A 26,640-nucleotide genomic window follows, 5' to 3' on the forward strand; every position below is an offset into this window, starting at 1 on the left:
TAATTGAGGACATCTTACCATTGCTTTTCACTTTAGAACAGATGTGTCTGCTGAGGTCAGATTTAATTTTAAATATTTATTCAATTGCAACTGTTCTCCAAACACATCTCTGCATTGCAACTCCTTATGAAAATGGAAAAGTCGCTGATTTCAAGGCTGCTGTTTGAAACTCTACGGACCTTACATGGAACCAAATGATGCTGCCTTAATTGCTAAACCTCCCTTTATTACTACTTTATTAAATCCATCCATAAACATGTGATTTCACTCACCTACTGTCCAGTTCGCTGCAAAACCAAAGCTTCTGAAACTTACGCTGATGGTTACTGTTGACCGGAAACTCAGCTATGCTAAGTATACAAGTACTGCGGCTATTACAGATGGCCAGAGTCTACAGCCTTGCAGCAAGTAACTCGCGTTCTGACTCCCAAAGTCTGTGCTCCATCTTCAAGGCACAAGTCAGGAATGTGATGGAGTAATCCCCAGTTGCCTGGATGAGTGCAGCTCCAATAACACTCAAGAAGCTTGACCATATTCAGGACAAACCAGCCCACTTGTTTGGCACCAGATCCACAACATTCACTCTCTCTACAACTGACACTCAATAGCAGCAGTACGTACTATCGACAAGATGTACGGCAGAAATTCACCAATCTTCCCCAGACGGCACCTTCCAAACTCACATTCAGTATCACAGAATCACAGAATCCATACAGTGTGGAAAGCGGCCATTTGACACAATAAATCTGCACCACCCCTCTGAAGAGCATCCCACCCAGACACATATTCCAAATGGGCACATACCCCCACCCTATACCTGTAACCCCCATATTCATCATGGCTAATCCACTTAGACTGCACATCCCTGGATAATACAGGACAATTTACCACGGCCAATCCACCTAACCTGTGCATCTTTGGACTGTGGGGGTAATCAGAACACCGGTAGAACCCCAAGCAGACATGGGAAGAAAGTGCAAGCTACGCACAGACTGTCATTCAAGGCTAGAATTGAACCCAGGTCCCTGGCGCTGTGAGGCAGCACTGTGAGCCATCGTGCTGCCCCTACTGTATCATGTGGAAGAACAACGGCAACAGAAACACCGCCACCTACAAATTCTCCATCAAGCCACTCATCATCCTGACTTGGAAATATATCAGTGTTCCTTCAGTGTTGCCAGGTTAAAATCCTGGAATTCCCTCCTTAAAGGCATTGTAGGTATACCTACACCAAACAGTTCAACAGTTCAAGAAGGCAGCTCACTATCACCTACTCAAGGGCAGATAGGAATGGGAAATACATGCTGGCCCAGCCACCGACACCCACATACCGTGAATGAATACAAAGAATATAAAAAGTTAGAAAAATGCCACAGAACAACTTTTTTTTTGCGAAGGCATTAGTAACAATGTTTGAAGATATTACACAAGACCCTGTTACAGTTGTGTCCGTAGAATTACCCACTGGTCGTTATCATCTTTGGTGAATATAACTAAAATTACAGAGCTTAAAGAAATATATCAGTGATTTTTTTTTTAATAACCACACTATTAACATTTAAACAGTTAACCAATAGAACAGTAATAGTTTAAATGCATACTTTTAAACAATATTTACATCCTTACTTGTAATCAAGCAGAAGCAAATGTTTTGTGAGACGAAAATCATGTTGACACTATTTATTGGAGTTCTTTTTAAGCAATATATGTTGTGGATAAAGGGGAACCTATTGATATACTGTACCTGGATATGCTGAAGGCATTTGATCGAGCTCATAGTGTAGGGCTAGCATTTGGGAAAGGATGGAAAACAGGCTTGCAAATAACATGTGGAGAATAGGGATAAACGGGTCTTCTTCTGGTTGACAGGGTACAATGAATGGTGTGCCAAACGTATTAGGATTAGTTCTGGGCATCAACTTTTTACAATTTATAAATTTGATGAAGGGGCTGAAAATACGGTTGCTAAATTTTCTGATGACACAAAGATAGTTAGGACAGTAACTTGTGAAGAGTATAAAAAGAGGCTGCAGGTTATGGACTTGGGCAAAGATGTGGCAAATGGAAGGAATATTTTTAATCAACCTGTTCAGATGTGTAATGACATACTTCTCGAAAAGGTGAAACCTCTGGCTCAGAGATAGGAACACTATCATTATGCCACAAGACCCTCAAACAAGATGAATGATCATCTTCTAGATATTTTCCTCATTAGCCTGTAATGAGATGTTATTACATACCTTTGGAGCAGGTGGACTTGATCTTACGTCTCTTGGCAGAGTTAGGGATTCTACCACTGTGTCACAAGTCCTGGGCAAATTGCATTCCCAATGCGAATGCAGTGTTATGTGGGAAATGTGAATCTGTTATTTTTGGCAGGAAGAATAAAAAGGAAGTATATTATCTAAGTGGTGAAAGATTGCAAAGTTCTGAGATGCAGATAGATCTTATAGTCCTGCATGAACTGCAAAAGGTGCGTACATTAAACAATGACGAAAACTAATAGAATGTTATTATTTATTGTGAAGGGAATTAAATACAGAATAGGGAGATTATCCTTCAGTTACACAGAGCATTGGTGAGTTTATTTCTGGAATATTGTGTACAATATTGGTGTCCTGATTTAAGGAGGAATGTCAATGTATTGGAAAAGATTTATGAGATGAATATGAATGGGAGCAGAGGGTTGTTTTACAAGGAAGGGTTGGACAGGCTAGGCTTGTAATAACCAGAGTTGGAAAAGTAAGAGGTAATTTGATTGAAACATATGTGAAAACATAAAATAAAGATCCTGAGTGGTCTTGATGAGGTGAGTATGGAAATGATGTTTGTCTTGTGGGAGAATCTAGAACTAGGGGTCACAGTTTAAAAATAAGGTGTCACTTATTTCAGACAGTGGTGTTTTTTTTTCTCTCTTGGGGCGCTTTCAGTCTTCGGAGCTCTCCTTTTCAAAATCTAGGAGTAATAGAGCCGTTAAATATTTTAAGGTAGAGATCAATAGATTGTTTACCCCCCTTGTTCTGGGGATAGGCAGGAATGTGGAGTAGTCCAATAAGCCATGATCTTATTGAAGGGTGGAGCAGGCTTGAGAAGCCAAACAGCCTACTCCCGCTCCTCATTTGTATTTCATATGTAAATACTGCCTGTGTAGCATTATTAAGCGGATTTATTTCATTTAGTTTAACCAATAGATTAGGTACAACAAAGTCAATTATCTGGGTTTGTTTCAATATACATTTATTATACAAGAAAGGCCAACAAAACAACTTGTTAAAAACAAACACAACATATTTAGTGTTTTAGCAACTATTCCCATAATACCATTGATTACCAGTCATTACCTAGCACATAATTGAGTCAAGCAGTGCCTGTACAGAAGGTCTGTACTCAGTCAGGTTTCAGACATTATGAGGTTAAAATCAGTGTTTTATCTTCATACAGTGGCATGCAGAAAGAGCAAATTTTTTAAAAAATCAAATAGAGTAGTATGGTATGATAGAAACAAAATGATGCTGCTAAGTTGGAGTCATTAGGGACCTGGTGGAAAAAGGGAAGGGAAAGTAAGTCACCAGGGGGATACTCATGTATCTCCTATCAGAAACTAAAGGAGTTGGGCAATTTCTTACCTCATCTAGTAAATTGTTCAGCCCAAGGGTAGGAGAAACATAAACACAGCACATAGACACACTCAAGCCTCAGGTGCATAAAATGAAGTAAACTTTGATTTTAAAAATCTCTCTCCAGCCTCACCTTTACCATAATCATAAATACATGGTATATCGCTGAGATCATTTTTGATATGTTATGTTAGACTTTAACATTATAAAACTGGTCTTCTGACAAAGAGATTTTGGGTTGACAAATCTTCAGATTATCTCCGAACTTCTTTAACATTGAACAACGGAATAGCAATGTGGAAATACTTAAATGTGAAATGAATAAGTTAGGTTCTGAGTGGTGACAATGATAGCTGTCAAATGCTGAATCTTATTGATGAACAGAAAATCAAAATTCAAATGAAAATATCTGGGAAAATGCAGAAAGAAAATGTACAAAATACATTGAACAGATAAACAGGAAACAGTGAAATATTAGAAAGGCTAGGAAAGAGCATGAAAAATATGATCGTCACTATAAAGGAAACAATAAAGGTTTCTATGAGAAGACAATGAGATTTTGCACGATCGCCATGTACTTCAAAGTACAAGAATGATGGAATGTTAATAAGTTTTCGTTAGCAGTTTTGTCTGTGGGAGTTAAATGTAAATGTTAGAAAGAAAATAATTAAAAGTGAATGGAACTGAAAGCAGAAAGGTCACCAAACCCTGTGATTATAAACATGAATTAAAGAAGGAAGTCAGGAAGGAGATAATGAAGTCATGAAACATAATCTTCCAGAGGGTTTGGAAACAAGAATATTGCCAAACTACTGGGTGGAAAAGATTATATTCATGATAAAGAAAAGGAAAAGGAATTAGCCAAAGAATAGACGCCAATAAGTTTTACTTTAGTTCCGGATAAATGTCTAGAGTCCATAATACATGAGCACTTAGGCTAATCTGGGACAAGGATCATGATTTTGAAAGGGTACTTTTAATTACTTGAACTGAATATCTTGTAGAAGTTAGACAGTATACGTTTTAAAATGTTATGGAGGTTGTATACATAGACTCCAAGGGAGTATGATATCACATCAAAGAGACAAAACTTACGAACTTGTTGTTGGAACAGATTAGGCTAAGGAGAGACATATTAGACATTTACAAAATTTTGAAGAATAATCAAATAAGTTGTTTGCATTGGTTGAAAAATTATAACAAAGAGATACAGAATGAAAATTATCATAAGGAGTGGGTGTTAAAAAGTATTTTTGTTCAGCAGGGCATTAAAACATAGAATGCTTTACCATCTTGGCTATTCAAGATGGGACAATAACAATTTAAAACAAAATTAGATGAATACTGGAAATGAACATACAAAAGCAAAAGGGCAGTAGGCATTTCTACTTGAAGAGCTACCATTACCACAAGCTGCAAGTTAAATGATTCTGTAATTCTAGTTTATTTGTAAGCTTGGCAGAATTTACATTTTCAATCAGAAGAAGGATCAAAGTCAAAAGCATGAAAACACTGCTGTCTACGCAAGCTAACACAAAAGCATCATTCCCTTGCTCAATCTTCTGAACGTTTGCCTGCTGATAGTGAAGGAATATCTGTATGCTAAGAAGGTCCACTTCCTATCAGAATGTGACCATAAATTATGCAAGCACCACAATCCAGGCTGAGCATTCCTTCATAACAGCTATTTCAAAAATAACTGTCACACCTTTTACAATATGTCCTTAGAGTAAAAACCATTTGCCTACAAAGAACATTAAAATGGCTAACAGTCATAGTGTGCAACTGAAAAATATATTTTGTTCCTAATACCTGACATTTTGAAGGCAATGCAGTTTCAAATTGCACTTAAATCAATCTTATGAAAGATTACAACCCATGACTTCACTACACATGAAAATTTGTACGCATCATACTAAGATGTATTGTATACCTCTAAAGTTACAGTCTCTTTCTTCCACCTACCTAGTGCTTGATAACCATCATCGCCTGAGAAATTCCCTTCAATAGTAGTTGACAGGGTAAAGATTAATGCTTCTTTAAATTGTTCAAAATGTACCTGAAAAAAAAATAGAAAATTGTCAAATTGATAAATTAGAAAGCAAAACCCAACTACAAATATTTCTAAAGTATAGATTTGAGAATGTTACAAAGTGATGATATGCAAAGCTGACACATTCAAATTCTTGCCCACTTCTCTTATATCTAAGTTACCCATAAAACTGTCTTCAAAGTCAACTATTCGACAAGATTTAATTTGGGTAATAGGGATGAATGTGTGTGCAAAAGGAGGAGTAAGAATGGCAACACCCCCTTCTGCTTTGAAAAGGTCCTCAAAAAATTTGTTTTACTTTTCATCTCAGGCAGCATCTTATCACCATGCATTTAATACTTCTACATTCCCACCACTTACTTATTGCTCTTACAGTTAAAATAACACCACTCACAGTTCCCTAAACACTTGTGAGAAAAATGTGAAGTGACCAGTCAGTAGAGTTTCTTTATAAACATGAATGTCCTTTGTTAAAGTAAAAAAAAGTTGTAGGAAAAAAATCAAAATTAAGCTGATGCTTTATATTATGTGTTTATACTGGCTAAAATACATTAACTTCATTTGCAGACCAAACTTAGCAGGTAGATGGTTCATAACTTAATGTTAACTGATGCCTGGCAGATATTTAGAAATGAGTAACCAGAAAGGCTCTGGGTGGCATTAAATCTAGTTCATCTCTTTTCCAATAGAGTGTAGTATCATTGTTAAAGAGACAATACTTTGCTTTCAAATTATGTCAATTTCCCAAAGCTGGGCAGAAGTACTTGAGAGCTGGGGAAATAACCCAATGATTGCAAGAGCACCTTGTCCTGGAAGAATTCCACCTTTTTTAAAAAAAAATGTTCATGAAATGAGGGTCTTGCTGTCTAGGCAAGCATTTGTTAATCATTTTTAATTGCTCAGATGGTAGTTAAAAGTCAACTATATATTGCAACTATATATAGGCCAGACAAGGTAGGGACAGCAGATTTCCTTCTTAAAGGGCATTCACGAGCCAGATGGGTTTTGCCCGACAACGGACAGTGGCTACATGGTCACCATTAAGCTACTTCTTTTTCAGTCCAGATTTCAAATTTATATTTCATTATCTGCCACAGTTTGATTGGAACCCATAGCCCATAACGATAAATTGGATCTCTGGGTTATGAACCTAGTGACATTACCATCACGCCACCACAGATTAATAATTAATTAATAATCCATGTTAAAAGGAACTGGCTCTAGAAATAGTGGATGCATTGGTGGTCATCTTTTAAGATTCCACAGCATCTGGAACATTTCTATGGATTGAAAGGTGTCTAATATAACCTCACTATTTAAAAAAAAAAGTGCTAGACAGAAAACAGAGAATTATAAGCTGGTTAGCCTGACCTCAATAGTGGGGAAAATGCTAGAGTCCATTATAAAATATTTAACAGCAGATTACTTGGAAAACCGTGACAGCATTGGACAGAGTCAGTATGGATTTACGAAAGCAAAATCATGCTAGACAAATCTATTGAAATGTTTCAAGGGTGCAATTAGTAGAGTTGATCCGGGAGCCAGTGGATTAGCTTTATTGGACTTCCTGAAGGCTTTCAATCAGGTTTCTGATAACAGATTAACATGTAAAATGAAAGTGCATGGAACTAGGGGTCACTTATTGATATGAATAGAGAAATGGCTGGCAGACAGGAAGCAAAGAGTAGGAATAAATGGCCTTTCCTAAAGGGCAGGCAGTGACTTGTAGGGTACCACAGGGATCAGTGCTTGAACCACAGCTATTTCAAGAGATATTGATGATTTAGATGATGGAACTAATTGTAATATCCCCAAATTTGCTTACAACACAAAGCTGGGTGTGAGAGTGCACTGTGAGAGGAAGTAGAGAAGCTTCAGTGTATTTTGGACAAGTTGAGTGAGTGGGCAAATGCATGGCAGATAAAGTACAATGTGGAAAAGTGTTAAGGTTATCCAATATTGTAGCAAAAACAGGAAGGCAGCTTATTATCTGAATAGTGATAGATTAAGAAAGGTGGAGAAACAATGTGAGATAGATTGGGAAAGATGGAGGTACAATATGATGTAGCCCTTGTACATCAGTCGCTGAAAGTAAGCATGCTGGTGGAACAGGCAGTAAAGAAGCAAAGTGGTGAGGTCAGGCTATCCTGCCTGTATTTCCTTGTTTTCTCTCTAGCTCCTTTTTTCAAAATAGTGGTGGGATTCAAGTACAGTAGCAACGATGTCCTGCTGCCATTGTATGGGGTCTTGGTAAGACCACACTTGGAATACTGTGTGCACTGTGGATTCCTTACCTGATTAAACATGTTCTGGCTATTAAGGGATTGCAACACAGGTTTACCAGACTAATTCCGGAATCGAATTACTCCTGCTCCTATTTTCTATGTTTCTAAACTAAACTGATAATCTAGAAGGCAGTTCCATGAAATGCATATTTTATTTGACCATTGCTGCAATATGGAACAAATTACGATTAAGTTCCCAGTGAATCAAGACTACATTGACATGTGTTTCATTTTCTGAATTCAAATTGCAACTGTATGCCCTGAAAAAACATAGGACACAGTAAAGGCTAGATGCAATGCAGCTGCCACTTGACAATGACCTGTTTAGGAAGTGACCTTTCATCATAGAGCAAAAACCTGTCACCCACATAGTGGAGATGAATTTGTGGAAGAACCATCAGAGAAATCATTGCTGATTACTGTGCAAAAGAACTTTACGAAGATACTGCTCAAGTTCAATAAAGTTCTGAAGAAGGTCACTGGACCCAAAACATTAACTCTGCTTTCTCTCCACAGATGCTGCCAGACCTGCTGAGCTTTGCCAGCAATTTCTGTTTTTGTTTCTGACTTCCAGCATCCGCAACTCCTTCATTTTTTTAAAAATAGAGATTATATTGTGTTTTTGAGGAGGAATGTATATTAGCTAGGCATGCATGGATATAGTTTTCAAATCTTGACTCAGAGGGTAGGAATATTTTGATCACTGTGTTTTCTTTTAAAAGTTAGGTACAATAATCTATTTCGCCAAAGAACAGAAACAGCCTGACACTAACAATGATCAGACAGAGCGAACTTGTCCTGATTACCATGGCAGGCCATTCGCTATCTTTTCAGCTTCTTGAAAAGACAACATGTGCAGCTGCTTTATTGACATAACAGGAACCTGACAAATTAATGAAAAAGCTGGAGTTTGATCAGAATCATGTCAGTTGTGTGCTGCCTAAGATACTAAACACACACTGAACAAGAAAGTTTACATCATCATATGATGGTTGAAGGAACTGGAACACAGTATTTTGGTCACTGACTGACTTAAAGTTGTGAGCAGTATTTGAATCAAAACAACATCACCGGATCCCTCTGTCATTTGGCAAGATTTGGTTATTTTTAGACTGCAGACTGCCTTTCACTGGAGACCCAATATTTTACACCACCTCCTCAGAATGGAATAAATGCAACATTTTATTATCAAGCATTAGGACTTCCTTAAACCATTTAACAGTTCGGTAAAGCATAACTTCTGCTTTTAATCTAGGTTACAGACCATTAACAAGGTCAACTAACAGGGCACAGCCTATGACATCAAATCACTGATCCAATTTTCTTCAGAGACGACAACAGATGTTGCATGACCTGGGAAAAGAAAATACTTCAGCCGTATGCTCTGTCTTCAAAACAGGGGTAAACACTCCCACTGTGTATTTCTCCTTTATTGAAACGGAATACCTATTGTTGGACAAAATCAGACCATATCCTGGGCTTTCCAGTGTGTAATTCTGTGTATTCACTGAGTAATGTATTCACTGAGTGGCTGTACCACCAAAATGTGAGTCTGAAACAAGCAGCTGCACAGTGACAGATGGCTCCTTTCTCAACTATGAGCAATTTCATTAGCAATATTTCTAAATAAACTCAAGTACATTACCTCACAGATCTGAATGGAACTGGCTGAGTAGAGGTGAACAGAAATTTAACAAAACAGATTCTTTTTTTGCTCTTCTTTGAGAACAATCATATGAGTTTGAACAAACAAAGTTTACAGCATAAATTTTACTGTTGGCAAAAGGCAACAAAGTTTGAAAGTAACACATGTAAACATATCACAATGGCCAATCAGAACTATGGGGTGCTGTCTTGGACTCAAGAAAAGGGAATGCAAAGACATCACAGGCTCCTAACTGCTGGCCAGACTGCAAGATGCATCTACACTAGACAAGTACTAAATGTGATGCACAATCCTATTATTAAACAGCTCCAATTTAGGCTCACATTTAGAAGAATTGACAATTGTTTTGAATGATTGAGAATACATGTATGATTGTACCTGGGGAATGAATAATAGAAAAGGGGAGAAAATTAGGATTGTACATCAAGGGGTCTGTGCTGAAATTAAAGAGCAAACATTAACTTAAACTAAGTGAATTTACCATGGAATAGTTTTTGGCCTCATAAACGCCATTCAAAGGAATTTGAATCATGAAGTGTAAACTTTATAGGGGTTCTTTAAATGTAAATTGCAGAACATTTTGGCGATATTTTGCTCTGCCACCTTGAAGGATTGTGTAAGAAGACACTTTCATCAGGGATACAATTTGATCTGTATGAATAAAAGAACAGGTTTAAGGAACAATGAAGCCTCTTTCAAATACTATAATTTCCACCTGGCTTCTTATTCCCTTTTTGTTATTCTCTTTTCCAGCAGGCCAGCTGTTAATGGGGGCTGGGATAGTATTTTCTATATCTGTGGCAGCAGCTGTCCCTTCTGATTTATCACAACTCTGCCAATGATAGTTCAGCACCTTTTAATCTGCAAAAAGGATTCAAACAGAATCTGTCAGACTCCAACTAAAATAGGGTTCTCTACTACACTGTGACCAGCATGATTCCAACTGACTGAGGATAATTTGTTCTGCATTTATTTGACATATTTGTCTTTTTTACAAAAAAAAAGAACTTCTGTTCTGAGTTTGTTGGAACAACCATACCCTAAATAGAATAGCTGAGTGAACTTAGATCTTCCGATTAATGTTAGAAACTTCAGATTGGCTAACAATCAAGAAATCCATATTTGCTGTATACAGATATATCTCACTCATAAACAAAATTTACAAGGAAATGGACAATATCTGAAGAAAATAATATTGGGAACAATAGACTTCTAAAGTTTGTAACTACGAAAGTTAGATTAATAAAAACCAGTGCTCTGCAGGTATAGGATTCTATGACCTGATATAGGCTTGATAAAATTATGAATAACACACAGAAAACAAATACAGTCAGTAACAAATACAATCAATCCAAAAGAGCCATGTGGAATCAGTGATTTACTAGAAAATTCGTACATTAACTTTGCTTTCCTTCCCCTCCCATGCACAATATCATATGTAGATATACATGAATCGGTGTCTCTCATCTCCTCTATGTTTAGTTAGATACGCTACGCAAATGAACATATAGATAAGAGATGGGAAAGACAGAAAAATATACAGAGTGATATATGTTTATTTTCTAAATATTAACCTGACAAACAACATTAATATCCAATAAGCATTTACTGCAATTCTAGTTTATGACTGCCCTCAATTTGTATACAATACTGAACTGTCATTGACATTTATCACAACTAGTATCCAATTGTATTCACACCAACATTTTGCAATTACAGAAAGGGCAGCGCTATCACTCTTGTGTTTCACTTAAAACAAGTGGATTCATAATCTTACATTTTAATAGAAGCATCTTGCTTGGCAATGATTAATATATTTAGAACAAGATCTCTATATACCATATTAGAATTCTGATTGTACATTAAATGAGTTCTCCATGACATAAGTAATTGATGTAAAGTGACAGAAAGAGATATGAAGATGCCATTATAATCAATGCAACTGCAACAAAAGTTAAAAGCTTAATTTATGCAGTGGTACAGTCCTATTGAGATTTTACTGTTCAGCGAGTAATACTTATAATGAAGGGAGTAAGGTTTACTTCAAGGATTTCAGCAATTTATACTCCATCATATTTAAGATGTGTTATCATTTACCATGAACTCCTGAGGAAGTGATCACAGTGAGATGGATAAGTGTGTGTTATACTCTTTCCTGTTTCTTCACCAGTTTTTCTGCTGTATTTGAAACTTCAACTAAATTTGTCATTGCTGAAAGTGAGAGAATCTGTTTTCACTCTTTTACTTCTTGACAGTCAACCAAGTGCAATTCACAAAGTCCAAGAAAATATTTATATTGCAGCTGATAGCAGGTAAACCTCATGTTTACCTACAGTTAGACTTCCATGATTAGAAATCTAAGTGTATTTAGATGTCAGTGTAAACTGATCATCTTGGGAATCTTGTGGCACATTGATAGTGCCCCTACCTGTGAGCCAGGAGCCCTGGGTTCAATTCCCACCTGTTTCAGAGACGTGTATTAATATCTCTGAACAGGCTGATCAAAAAATATTTATACGATTTCCTGGGATCTTAGCCAGTGTGTTATCATATCTGAGGGTTCTTACGATGCAGCCATAGTGTCCTTACCTCAGGTTTGCTCAAGTCCCACCTATTCAATAGTTGTTTCATAATATCTCTGAGCAGGCTGATTAAAAAAATTTAAAACATGCATCCTGGGACAAATTAGTTAATGGCCAGTCATGTTCCAGATGTTCTTGCATGTAAGAGTATAGCCAATCCCGCTCCATTTAGAGTACACAGTAGTATCAGCAAGCTTTTAGATTCTTTTGCAGTGAAATCGTAAGCTGTGCAAGATGGGTCTCATGTAGCTAGCTGCATCCTAGTAGTAAATTTATAGATTCATTCAGAGTAACTATCAAGATGACTAAGTGAACTCAGTAGGTCTTTCTGCCCATTAGCCTTAGCAATGCTAGGATTTTCTGCTGGATGACAAAAATAAATGGAGAGAGTTGTGAGGCCGAGGAATTCACTTTCATAGTTACTGGCTAAGGCAAAGCTATATCAACATTCATTAATTGCAGAAGTGGATGAAGGAAAAAGGTGTTGAAACAAAATGGAAACATGTTGAGTTCACATGATTAAAATCATTTATTTGCATGAAAAGTAAATGCTAGCATGATTCCTGTGTTGTGACCTCTATGTGTTTCTATCAGCCAGTGCTACTAATACCTGTTCTGAGGAAGGGTCACCAGACCTGAAACGTTAACTCTGCTTTTTCCTTCACAGATGCTGCCAGACCTGCTGAGCTTTTCCAGCAACTTTGTTTTTGCTACTAATACAGATCCTGGCACCATGTAAAAGCTACTACAAAAATGAAAGGCACGGTTTAATGGACAGGTCTTTGAATTTTGGTATATGCAATCTAAACCAAAGAAAAAGGTGTCAAGACAAAACTTTCTGAGCACAATGGTACTGCATGAAAAGTAGTTGGGCAACCTTGTATTTCTTTTGAATTACCTGTGGGCATCAGCCCTGCAGCTCAAAACTATTTTTAATTTGGCATAATACCTGTGAATAACTGTTATTTTGCTTAAGAATGTATGGCTAATGTGGGAAAGTGAAAATCTCACAGTAGTGATGACATTGTGTCTTCAAGCTTGCTCCACCCCGTTCAATCTGATCAGGACTGATCATAGGGTTTAATCCACTTTTCTGCCCACTTCCCATAAGCCTTGATTTCCATTCACAACTTGCTATGGTAGTGAATTGTAAAGATTTACAGGTCTCTGAATGAAGAAATTTCTCCTCATCATGGACCTAAATGACTGATCCCTTACTTGGAGACCATGTCACATGCTCCAGATTCAACAGAAGGGGAAGCAACTTTGCACTGTCTACACTGTCAAGATCCTTCAGAATTTTGCATGTTACAATGAGATTACCTCTCATTCTTCTAAAAGAGTATAGGTCCAAGTTATTCAACCGTTCATCATTAGACAATGCTTTCATCACAGGAACCAATGCAGTGAACCTCAGCAGCACATCCTCCGTTATGACTTCCTTAAAAATCAATACTGTGCACAAGACCCCAGGTGTGGTCAGACCAAAGTCTCACACAAATGTAGCAATTCATTATGTACTCTATGTACTCCAATCTCTTTAGAATATAGGCCAACATACTATTTGCTGTCCTAATTGCTTGCAATGCCTGAATGCTAACCTTTTTTGTTCCTCATACGATTACATACAAACCCCTCTGGCCACCAATACATAAAAATTTCACATCTTTGAAAAATATTCTGGTTTGCTACTCTTACTAACACAGTGAATAACCTCACATTTCCCCATATCATACCCCATCTGCTGTATCAATGTTATTCACTGAACCTGTTTATATCTCTTTACAGCCTCCATCTGTCCTGCTTATAGATTGCATTCACATCTACCTCTGTTATCACGCACTAATTTAGATATATTACTCTTGATATCTTCATTTATGTCATGAACATTGATTTTAAATAACTGAGATCCTAGCAATAAGAACAAAGTACTTTGGATGCTGGAAATTTGAAAGAAACGAGGAGAATGCTGGGGAAACTCAGCAGGTCTAACAGCATCTGTGGAAGGAGAAACAGAGTTAAAATTTCAGATCCAGTATGACTCCTTCAGAACTGACTTCAGACTTCTCCAGTTCTATCAATGATCCTTACAGCACTGCATTACCAATAGCCTTTGAACTTAAACCGTCACATTTATCCTTACTCTGGGCTTCCTGTCCATTAAACAACGTTCTATCCATGCTACTAGATTACCCCTGACTCTGGGATTTTTAAAGAATATTGTTAAGACTTCCTTAATTTCACCACTTTCTCAATGAATATTAGGCTAATTTCTCTGTAGTTTTGGTTTTTATTTTTCACACTATCCTGTGTGGCAGAACTGCATCCACCAACTTCCCTCTGCTAGAACCATTCTAGATTTTGTTTTTAATCAGCATGTAGCCAGCATATCTATTATCTCTGTGGCTACCTCTTTTAGAACCTTACAATATATACAATCAGTTCCTGATGATTTGTCAAAATTTCTGTCCTTTAAATTTCCCCAAACCTCTGCTGATATTAATTAATCTGAGATTGTCAATTGACTGCCTAATTTTCTCTATCTGTTTCATTAGTTCATATTTCTTACCGCGAACGCTTTCCTGCTCAGAAATGGAGACCCTAACCTTACTTCTTTACAATTATTAGTCACATGGACTTCATTCAGTGAAAAGCTATTGCCAAGTGACTAGCTGTATTCAAGTAGAGAAAGACTGCGGAAAACTACAGAACAGAGGGAGTTAGAATTTCTCGTCCTTGTTGGAATATAGAAGAATGAGGCAACCTTATTGAAACATGTAAGGTTCTTAGTGGACTTGACAGAGTAGACATGGAAAGGGGGTTTCCCTTGTGAGAGAGTCTAGGATCAGATAGCATAACCTCAGAATAAAGGGTCTACATTTACAACAGAGATGAGGAGGAATCTCTTTTCTTAGAGGGTAGTAAATCTGTAGAATTCTATACCACAGAGGGCTGGGTCATTAAGTATATTCAATGCTAAGATAGACAGATTTTTAATTAGTAAGGGAATCAGGCATTATAGGGAAAAGACAGGAGTTGAGATTTATCAGATCAGCCACGGTTTAATTGAATGGTGCAGCAGACATGATGGGCTGAAGGCCTACTTCTGCTCCTAAGTTTTATGGTCTTATGTAGCCTCCTGTCCCACACTGTTGCTATTGCCCACGTTGCTACACTGTTGTATTGCCTCAGCATATTCTTTTTGATTTTTAAATTTCCTTTCACTGAGAAGGTGTAATAAGGGAACTTATCTCTGTTTTTGGCAATGCCATATTTGACCGAGAGGTATTAACCTGGGAATCAATCTGTCCCCAGCATGAAAATTCTTTTTGCTATGTGAGAAAACTTCTGTTGTAAGTTCACAAAAGATGGGAGTCCAATTTTCCTCTAAACATAGGTTGGTTGATTTAATTACAGTAAATACAGAGCTAACAAACAAATGTCACTCTCCCACAACTCAAACAACAGATCTGCCAAACATAAAACAATTTTTTAAAGTAATACTGAAAAAACAAACGGAGGAACTCAACAGGTCCGGGCAGCATCAGTTGAGACAGAAACAAAGTTAATATCTCAAGTCCAATGACTTCTTTGCAACAGCAGCCTCAGGAAACTGGCACAGGTTATCTGGCAGGTGAGTTTTTAGAATGCATTAGTGACATTTTCCTTGAAGAAAGTTTCAAAGAAGAGTCATTAGACTAGAAATATTAATTTGTTTCTCTCTTCAGAGATGTTGTCAGACCTACTGAATTTCTCCAGCATTTTACACTTTTATTTCGGTTTTACAGCATCCACAGTAATTTCCTTTTGTTTAATGTAATGCCACTGTCTCCAAATTGAAGAATGCCAGCAGTTTATTTAAAGTATGTTATCAACTATTACAATTACAAATGGAAACTGATTATGATTTTACTTGTTTTGGTATAGTGTTGGAATGAATAATGGGTGGTAATGTAAACATACACAACTCTTTACTTGAAGAGGATATCTGCATGGCTGCAAGTGGTGCAGCACTGCCAGATATAAATAAGGGACCTTATATCCACAAAGGAAAAATAATTGATTAGTCATCAATAAGTACCAGCATTGTGCTAGGAAAGCATCAATTTGTGGAGTAAAAATATGTATTTTCCTCAGAAAATTGGCACTTTTTAGCTTTTATAGAAGTTACCTGGAAGTATAATTATTGCACAGCAAACAGGCTATTTTATTACAGACAGAAAGATAACAAACATAAACAGGACACATTAATATCTCAGAAACACAATGGGATGATCTTGACAATAATGGCATAACAGAGCATGATTTTGTGCCATGCAATTGCACTTTCTCATGCACTAAAGCAAATGTGATTTTTAATTGTCCACATTAACACACTGAGTGTTTGCAATACAAACAGCAAAGCAATCTATTCCAACTGCCAGTCGGTTTTAGACAGAAGGGGGCAGGTGAGTGCTGCATACAGGTATCCGCTCCTCCCACCTCACTGACCAGTCCCTACCACTCCCTACCTGCACTCACCTATCACCATCCCATTTATCTTCCCAACCCCACCCCCTCCTCTCTCTAGTTATTTCCAAACTCCCTTGCCCCTCCCCAATTTCTGAAGAAGGGTCCCGATCCGAAACGTCAACTTTCCTGCTCCTCTGATGCTGCCTGGCCTGCTGTGTTCCTCCAGCTCCACACTGTATTATCTCAGACTTCAGCATCAGCAGTTCTTACTATCTTTGTGTTGTGTATTTTAGCTTTTTGGCCTCACTTAAGTGCTTTAAGTTCACGTACTGCCCAGTACAATGGTTAGAGAAGCTACTGGCATGGAAAAAGATACGGTAGTCCTTGACTGCCCACAGTTTGTAGTTAAGTGGTTGAGAGGGAGCTGCAGGAAGTTCTCATGAAGTCAAAAGGAATGTAGTGCAAGGAACGAATGACTGTCCTTGTGAATTTCAGAGCATGATTCTTGCTTTAAACTTAAGCTTGCGAGGGAGCGTTTCTTCACCTTTCTCACTGTTTGCTGTCATACATCAGTCTGACATAAAAGCCTGCCTTGCTCAGTCCCAGTTCTAAGCAACTGAAATCTTGTTATGTCTCTGAAGTGCACAAATTCATGATGCTCCTGGTTGCTTTAGGCAGGCATTTTATCTACATGCAGAATCCTGCAAGTTCAATTTGGAAGGGCTGAGTACAGAATGCTAAGTAACCTGCTCATTTTTAATTACTCAACTGATCCATTTTTGCCAAGTGAATTGGAAAAAAGTTGATTCCAGACACTCCACTGGTGAGGATAACATCACACAAACTACTGATGGGGAGCACTACCTTTAGTAACTTTAACTTGTGGCTTTGCTTCAGTACCTTTGGAACAACATTAACTTATATATAGATTTGCATTGTATTATTGATTCTTTACAACATCAATAATGAACACAGATACAAAGTACATTTGCGTAGTATGTCACATTTGATACTTTTTTTCAGTGTAACTGTAAATTAATCATATTGGAAGTGGGGCAAGCTGGAGCAGTAATTGGAACACTCTGCGTTGCCAAGGTGCTACTTTGATGAAGTGGTAGCACTTGAATCTCTGCGCCAGAAGGCACAAACCTGGTGCAGTCAAGCCTCACTCTAGGCTTTATCAGATGCCCTATGTTGAAATTTCGGTGCTGATAATAAAGAAACGTTATAGTGTTGAATGTGCTATCTTTCAGATGAAATGTTAAACTAAGATATCTGCTTTAATCTACTACCTTTGTATTCACATGATATAAAAGTAATGGAGTTGATGACTAAATTATGGAAATCAAACACCATCAGGTAATCCATAAAAGACTCAGAACCGAAGTAAGGAAACATCCACCCCTCAAGTGTGGAAGATTTAGAAACAAAAAAAGTCCCAATTATCCATTCCTTCCTAGCTTCCTAAATCCTTAACCTTATTCTTGAAGCATAGTTGTTTGGATGAAATACTGGAGAGCTGCTGGCACCTATACAATGCACTCCACTTGAAAGTTAGTGCATTCAGCCAGGAAGAAGAAATTCACAAATTCTTCAAGAAAGAGAAAAATAAGTTAAGAAACATTGATGAATTAAGAAAGATAGATAAGTTAAGAAAGCGATGGAAAAAAGTTTAGATTTTAAATACATCAAGGGTTATGGAAGTAAATGAGAACATGGCATTGAGATAGAGGATTAGCCATGATCGTATTGAATGGCAACACAGGCTCAAAGGGCCAAATGGTCTTCGCTGCTTCTAGTTTCTATGTTTCTTAAATTTATCAAAATGAAAGCAAAACAATAACAAACTCTGTCATTTATTAAAAAAATACAAATTCTGTAAACAAAATATTTTCTGGTACTTAAAGCGTTAACTCTGGACTGAATCCCTGTGTTGGTAGTGTTCCAGCATCTGCAGCTGTGCACAACCAAGTCAATACATTATACATAACTTAGCATTAATGTAAGATTATTATCTGATATCAGTTAGTAAACACAAAGAGTTTTTGTTTTATGGAAAAAGCTGAACAATGATAGTTCTTTGCCACTCAGACTAAGTATCCCTTCAATGAATAATATACTACCAATCAAACAAATGCTTGAGGTGCTACAACTGAAATTAACCTTTATGCCAAAGTTACATGTGGTGAAGGTAAGCATTTGTTTACTATGGTTTCTAAGGTCTCCATAGTGACGAGTGGCTTGATAGACCTGACCCTTGTAGTGAACCAAAGATTGATGCCACATTTACATTTGAGTTTTGACTGTTTATTGAATGCAGGTGATCAGAACCTTTATGATGTAATTTTACATTTGATCATTTGCCCAATTTATAATTTTATTTCAAATCTACATTTTTGTACCAAAACAAATTAACTGTAAAAGACAGACAAAACTGAAAGCAAGTACAATATAAACTTCCTGTCTTTTGTAATGTTGTATCTGTTAAGAAAGAGAGCAATATCTTAAAAAAAACATATTTTGTAAAAATTATATTAAGTAGTAAGTAAAGATGTGAATCAAATATACATTATAAGAAATGTTCTATCTTGTCAAAAAACTATTTTCTAATCAACGCACTCACAGACTGTATTACATACCTCTGTAACAGGTAGGACTTGAACCCGGGTCTCCTGGCTCAGAGGTAGGGATATTATCAAAAGTGACACAATTCTGCTTTGTTTCTTTAAAACTTTGTTACTAACAACTTGATGGCTGCTTTGGTAATGCCAGCACAAAGATTGGAAGATGGTAAACTTGATTTCTGATCTTTCTGAATTTCTGATCTCAAATAGAATGGCAACTTATAAATTTTGGCAAAGGATAAAATTATTTAAAAGGCTTCTCAAAAATCAGACTCTAGGTGCACCTCGAGTGATTACAGGAACACATTGGTTGGAATCTTCCAACTCTTAACTGGGATAATTTTAGGTTCCCATGTTTATTAGTCCAGATTTGAGGCAATGGAAGGCCAATGCATACATTGTTAGCATATCTCTGTCCATTGGAAGTTCAAAGTTGGTGTGCAACTACTGCACATGTGCCTGTCAGGGATTCCTTTTGGTCTCAACGCAACTTAGCGGTGAACATTTGCAACTCAGATCAGAAGATCTGGGCCATGGATTCCTTTATTTTATTAGTTAACTACACTGCCTCTGAAATTTCTCAGCTCCGATTCCTTTGGCTGTAATCAAAGTCCTTCTCACTCAATCTTCCAGGAAAACCAAGCAAACAGTTGAAATTGAACTCCCCTCCTCTCCCTCATCTCAGTTTCTTCTGTAATTCTAAATAAAGTCAACAGTTTGCATCCATCCAACTCTGGCCTTTTCTGTATCTCCCACTTCCTCCCCCTCCACCAGTGGCCGTCATTCCTATAGTTGAGATCAGCCTCAGTTTTGAAATTTCCTCCATAACTGTTTCACCCTCTCTCCTCCTTTATTATTACCCTTAAAATATATCTCTTTTTCAAAGCTTTCTGTGTCACCCTCCCAATGCTTCCTCTTTTAGTTGAGTGTCAATTTTTGTCTGATTATGCACTTTGTCTTAATGTTGAGTATCCCAGTGGTTGAGATATCCTACTCAGGGTAACTATTAGCCAAACTTATTAACTTTGCTCCAGGGCTATCTATCCATGGAACTCTAACAAGAGTTCGTGCCATCAAGGATAAGGGAGCAGAATAAAGCATGTAACTGAAAAGGGTAGTTGCCTAATTATTCGTTCCTTCCACAGACCACATACAAGCCACTCCATCAAGAACATCACGTAAAATATTTTACTCTCCAGGGAAAGATTCTGTTTTCATCCCAAACATACATGAAACAAAACTCCAGTTTGCCTCTCTAAATTTGCCTTTTTATAATGTATAATCTAAACAAAGGTAAATTTGCTGAAATATCAATTGCAAGTTTTATCAAATTGGTTATGATATTTGAAGAAGTAGTAACAAAAATGCTGATTTTTACAAACCATGTCACATCAAGCGGAAATGTTATACATTAGCCAAGTCTGGCAAACAGAACATTTTCTTTGTTCAGTACATTGTGTTAAAATGTAATTGTTGGGTACATCAAGTTAAAATGTATTCAAGTTCCTCTGAGAAATCTGTTATGGTGCACAAGTAAGATGGCTGTAAACTGTTCAACAGAAGTGAATCAAATCATTCTAAACATTTACTACAAGAACATGTCCTGCCTTGACTATTCCGCTTTGATTCTCCAAGAATTTGTTACGAGCAAGCTTTTGGCTGCTTTGGTAAAACTAGCGTGACATCGAGATCATAAGAGACCAGATGACTGAAATCTTGATTTCTGGTCATTCTAAGTTTGCCATTTCAAGCAGGTAGGTATCAGAAGGTGAGTGAGCACTAATCTAAATAAACCACAACAGGTCTCAATATCTTTATGACAATTGAGACAAAAAAAGGACAAGTATAACAGGAAAGAAAAAGCATCAATGAATTATACAATATTTGTGTTTATTTAATGGCAAAGACAAATGTTAACAGCAGGAATGAAGTTTTTAGTCCAAATTAAGATCAGAGAAAATTTCCCGACTCTGTAGTTTTGTTGCTGTCTGTTGCTGTGATTTTCCTATACGGTTTACTTGGCATAAGAATACTTGCAGTACTTGAAAATCTCTACAATTGTAAATCTGTCAAACCATAAATTAAGCCAGGAGAAAACTTTATAATAAATTAATTTTAAGTAGTCGGGCGGTGTGGGAGCGTGTCTGGAGAACATGCAGGACTGGGACAAAACGGCAATTTTGTCTTTTCTCTTATAAGAGAAGAGCTCTGCTTCAGATTCTGCATTTTAATTTCATAAACTTTTTGCACAATAAAATCACTATAGAGCAATCAAATGTGCGGTTCACATTTACAATTATTTATATTGCGCCTGATACATTTTAATAAGCTGTAAAGCTCTTTCTGTTAACCAGATCTTAAACCTGTTGATGACATTTTCAACCAGTCAAGTAGCTACTGGTTCTGAGGCTCCACCTCCCAATGGTTCAATCAATCAATGGATCTTGCTATTTCTCAATTAAGCCACCAGGCACAGGGCCTTACATCTGATGGCAGCAGTTCTCTCACTTTCTACTGTGACAAAATTTCTTGCATTTTTCCTGTATATTTTGAACAGCAATAAATTTTACTCAATAGCCACTGAGGTACACATTTCTTTCTGCAGAATAAGTACTAAATGCAAGAAGGTACAATAAATTTCCATGGTTGAGCACCAAGTACAGAATGCTACAGATTCTATAGCAATCAAGACCTTATAAAGAAAGATTTTACTTGTAAAAGGTCCTCAGAAATTAGTTTAGAATTTAGAAATCCAAGGATATCAATGGATAGTGTAACAGATGGCTGTTCCTTTTAATTATTTCTGGTAAAATCAACCTTTTATTAGAAACATATACAATCCTATTCTGATCAAGGCCTTATTCTACTATTGCTATTACTACTACCTTATCATGAAATATAAACAGTTCAATTTTTAAGTTAAAATGCAACATATATGCAGAATACAACATTATCCAAATGTCCTGTCCAAATTCAATTGACATTACCGACTAACTGACCTCAAGCAACCTTAGCATTCTGGCAACTGGATGAATCAATCATGTTCTCTGCACTGAACTACAGGATTGGAGAAACAAGGAGCTAATGTATATACTTGCCACCTCATTTATATTGATAAAATCAATATCACTGCTAAGCCAACTTCTCGAGTACAAAAATAAAATGCTGTGGATGCTGAAAATTGAAAAGAAAATCAAAAAATGCTGGAAATACTCAGTAAGTCAGGCAGCATCTGTGGAGACAGTATGAGAGTCAACAGTTCAGGTCAATGTCCTTTTAGCAAAGCTGGTAAAAGTTAAGAGATGTAACAGTTTAAAGTAATAATATAGGCAGGGCAAGGGACGGGAGGAAAGAACAACAAGGTTGATCAATAACAATTTGGAAGGCAAGAGAGTTTAAATGGTAATAAGGACAATGGTGCATGGGAAAAGGATGTAGTAATGGGGTAAGTAAAGAAACAAATAAAAAAGGTTATAGAAGGGATGTAAGTAAGAACAGCGGAATCATCAGCAACAACTGTCAAAACATTTTGGGCCTAAGATTATGATTTGAAATGTTTAACTCCATGTTGAGTTTGGAAGTTTGTACATTCCTAACTGAAAGCTGAAGCGCTTTTGGGGTTTATTGGAATTGTAAAGTAAGTAAAGTCACCATAGTCCCAGCGGAACATAGTGCTGCTCCGTCATTGGAGACAGACAGCTGGTGCTGGTGGTTCAAGCTGAGGGTCAACATGCCTCAGGTGAGGGCAAGGTTGAGGAGGTAGGACCTTTATGGTAACCTCAGTTGGTGCAGGAATTGAAGCTGGGCTGTTGGTGTCACTTTACATTGCGAACCAGTCATCCACCCAAGAGGTTAAAGACAGAGAGGTTAGAGTGGGAGTGAAGTGGACAATTAATCAGGCAGAAGCTTAAGGTCACGTGTGCTGATTTAATGGAAGTATTCTGTAAAGCAGTTGTTCAACTTGTGTTTGGTCTGTCCAATGTAGGACGAACTTCATTATGAGCAGTGACTATAGTATAACAAGTTGGAAGGAACATTTGAATAGTGAGAAGGAGAAAGACAGCTGTTGCATCTCCTATGCTTGCTTGGAAAGTGAGGGAAGTTGGGAATAATAAAGGATAGACCAAGGTCCATATAGGGAATAGTCCCTTTGGAATGCTGAAAGGGGAGAGGACAGGAAGATGTTTTTGGTGGTGCCATCCCACTTATGACAGCGGAAATGGAAAGGATGGCATGTTGAATGTGAAGGCTGGTGGGGCAGAAAGTGAGAACAAGGAAAACTTTAGTGTGATTCTGAGATAAACAGGAAGAGGTGAGAGCAGAAAAGCGAGAAATGCAATACAATTGAGGCTCCGTACACTATGATAGATGGGAATCCTCAGTTAAAGTAAAAGGGAGATTGCTGAAGCACTGGCATATAGGTGGTATTGTCAGATCAAATGCAATGGTGATTGAGAACTGGGAGAATTAAATAGTGTTTGTATAGGAAACAGGGAGAAGTGAAAGTAGTCAAAGTGGTTGTGGAAGCCAATGTGTTTATAGTTAATTATTTATCTTTGGCCAATCTGCAAAAATTGAGGTCGAAATATTGAGAAAGGAAATGGAAAATTCAGAGATGGATCATGTGAAATGAGGGAAGGGTAGAAGTTGAAAGTAAAATTAGTGAATGTTTTGCATTCAGAATCAGGGCAAGTAATGGCACTGGTGTGATCAGAGAATTAGATGAGAAGGGGAGCTAAGCAGTTCTAGCACAGAGAACATAGCACATTGCCTTGGAAAAGCAAAATAGCTAGGACAATAGGTATCTCTACTGCAACAACTTTTATTGGGAAGAAGTGAGCAGAGTGAAAGTCAAAAACAAAACATACCTGCTGCACCTTGCCCTCAAGCAGTGCTGCCATTTCCATGAAGCAGTTTTCCCTTTTCTGTCTGGCCAGGATTACATTTGGTGGTCAGTTTGACGGTGAGGTACTCAACCTCATTTTGTTTGAAAGATCAGACTGCATCCTGGAAGTAGATTGCCTGCCCAGGATCCATCCTGTCTCCATCCAAACTGGATAACAGGACATCTTGGGGTCAATTATGAAGTTTTTAAAATTTTATCATTTCATTTGATGTCAACCTAATTCTTCTTGTTGTTACAATTTCTGCCATTGTTTCACCTTTTAGTACTTCAGAAGTATCAGTCAAGAAATTGTTAGAATGTAAATTATGGCCTTGTATAAATGGATTATGGTCACAATTTAATCAGCACAATTAAGTCTTTAAACTGTTATCTAAAAGCAAAGATGGCCTTACCCTGCCTGAGAGGTTTCCCTGAAGAACAGACTGCAGCAATACTGGAGCCACCTCTTGTAACTGGAGCATATGACAAAGATTAGTCAACTCTTCTCGGCCCAGTGACCCAGTGCCTATGGTGTCAAAGCTGTCAAACACCTCTTTCAACCGGGCCTCATACTTATCTTGCTCTGCTTCATCCATCCCATAGCACAGCACGAAAGCAACCTGTTGAAGAATGAAACAAAAACTTCAACAAATGTTCTGCATCTTTTTCCTTGTCCCTCCACAAAATAAACACTCAGTATTCCTGTAGATGGATTTACAAAAGCTTTTGATAAATCACCGCATCGGGGACTTGAGACTAAATTCAGAATAAGCAGGGGAAAAGTAGCAGAATGAATAGTGAGCTGTCTATAAAACATACAATAGGGACTAAAAGACTGGTAAAATGTGGGTGATGGCATTTCACAAGGTAGAACTGCTGTGTAAAGGATTTGGGACTCTGGAGCAACCTTGTAATCATGCTATAATGATGCTACTCCTCACTAGTCATAAATAGCACAGTACAGGTGGAGTTAACAAAGTCAAGAAAAACTTGTGGGGAGTGAGGCAGATGTTTGATGTCTCGCCATGTGAATGCTAGAAACGCGCAGAAAAGCAGGAGGATTAGATTGAATAACCTTAGGAGGTTGACTCCCAGGAACAGACTTTCAAACTGTAACAGTAAGATTACAGTCCGGTATATCTCTGAAGACCATGTATTATAGTACTTATTCTCAATATGTACTTAACAGTGGTATACAGAAGAACAAGCCTGAAGACAGTTCTTGACCATGCCTTATCTTCGACCACTGCCTTGAACCTAAACTCATTGATGTGAGCATAAAACCACGCAACAAAAGAGGAACCACTACCGCTCACCACTTATATAAACAATTTGAATTTCAGACACAGAAATACAGTTTCAAAATTTGCAGCAACACCAAACAGAGTGGAGGTAACAGGGAAGAGAATGGCTACTAAATACAGCAAAACATTAATATACTTTCGGAATGGGCAAGTAATTGACAAATTAACTTCAATACATACGAGCAATAAGTGATCAATTTTGATAGGTGAGAATAATGACGTCAAATACCATTAAGAAAATAAATGCCTAAATAAGGAAGTGGATCCTCGGGTTACAGAAACTCAATCATTTGAAGAAGTGATCCAGTTTAATAAGGTCCTAAGAAAATCAAACAAAACACTGGGTTCATTTCTAAAAGGATAGAGCAGATTAGTGAAACCTCAGTTATAAAGCACTTGTGAACAGTTCTGGTCGCCGCATTATTAAAAGGATATAGCACTGCAGTAGGTGCAAAACGTGAACATTCATGAGGCTGACACCCAAGCTGATTGGACAGGCTGGGTCACCTTGCTCTAGAACAGAGAGAACTGATGATTAGCCTGATCAGACGATGACTGTGTAGCTGCAGTGAAGATCTTTTTACCTTATGGAAACCAGACTAGGGGCCATAAACACAAGACATACACTGCTAAATCCAATTGAAGAAAGACGTCTTTAGCCTGAGGGAGTTTGAAATGTGGAACTCACTACCACCTTGAGTAGCTAAGACAAGTAAAATAGATAAAATTAAGGGAAATTTTGATGAAAACATGAGAATGGAAGGAAGGAACTGAATGATATATTGATGGAGTTAGATGAGCTAAGCTGGGAGAAGGCTTATTTGGAGCATAAATATTAACATGGACTGTTGAATTAAATGGCTTATTTCTGTGTTCTAAATACTGTGCAGTCACATCAATTTCATTCTACATTAGCAAGGTTGAAGAAGTGCAGTATTCTACATCTTTCAAAAGACAAATGAAGACACTGGTGAGATAAATGCTGGCCCAGCCAGTGATGCACATGTTTCATGAGTGAATTAAAAAAAAATAACAAGAGCAGAGGCTCAGAGGTTAGTGATCCTGTGGTGCCTAACTGACTAGCTGGTGAAGGTTCTCCAAAGTGAACGTTGTGGAATATCTTCAACCACCAAAAGGGTGTGCTGCATCCTTTCAATTGCCAAAATTCCTCG

The 26,640-nt window shown here is 37.5% G+C and overlaps 1 protein-coding gene across 1 annotated transcript in view; it reads right to left on the reverse strand.

The window, feature by feature from the left end:
- Positions 1-24,769, reverse strand: part of nin (ninein (GSK3B interacting protein)) — a 148,797-nt gene extending 124,028 nt beyond the window's left edge. The window contains exons 1-2 of the mRNA XM_048600390.1: positions 24,578-24,769; positions 5,583-5,676 (exon numbers count right to left, since the gene is read on the reverse strand). Of these exons, the coding sequence (XP_048456347.1) occupies positions 5,583-5,676; positions 24,578-24,760 (277 nt within the window). The 5' untranslated portion in view covers positions 24,761-24,769. The remainder of the gene's footprint in view (positions 1-5,582; positions 5,677-24,577) is intronic.
- Between the last annotated feature and the right edge of the window lie 1,871 nt (positions 24,770-26,640).

This window comes from Rhincodon typus, chromosome 8 (assembly GCF_021869965.1).
Source record: "Rhincodon typus isolate 14 chromosome 8, sRhiTyp1.1, whole genome shotgun sequence".
Taxonomy (NCBI): domain Eukaryota; kingdom Metazoa; phylum Chordata; class Chondrichthyes; order Orectolobiformes; family Rhincodontidae; genus Rhincodon; species Rhincodon typus.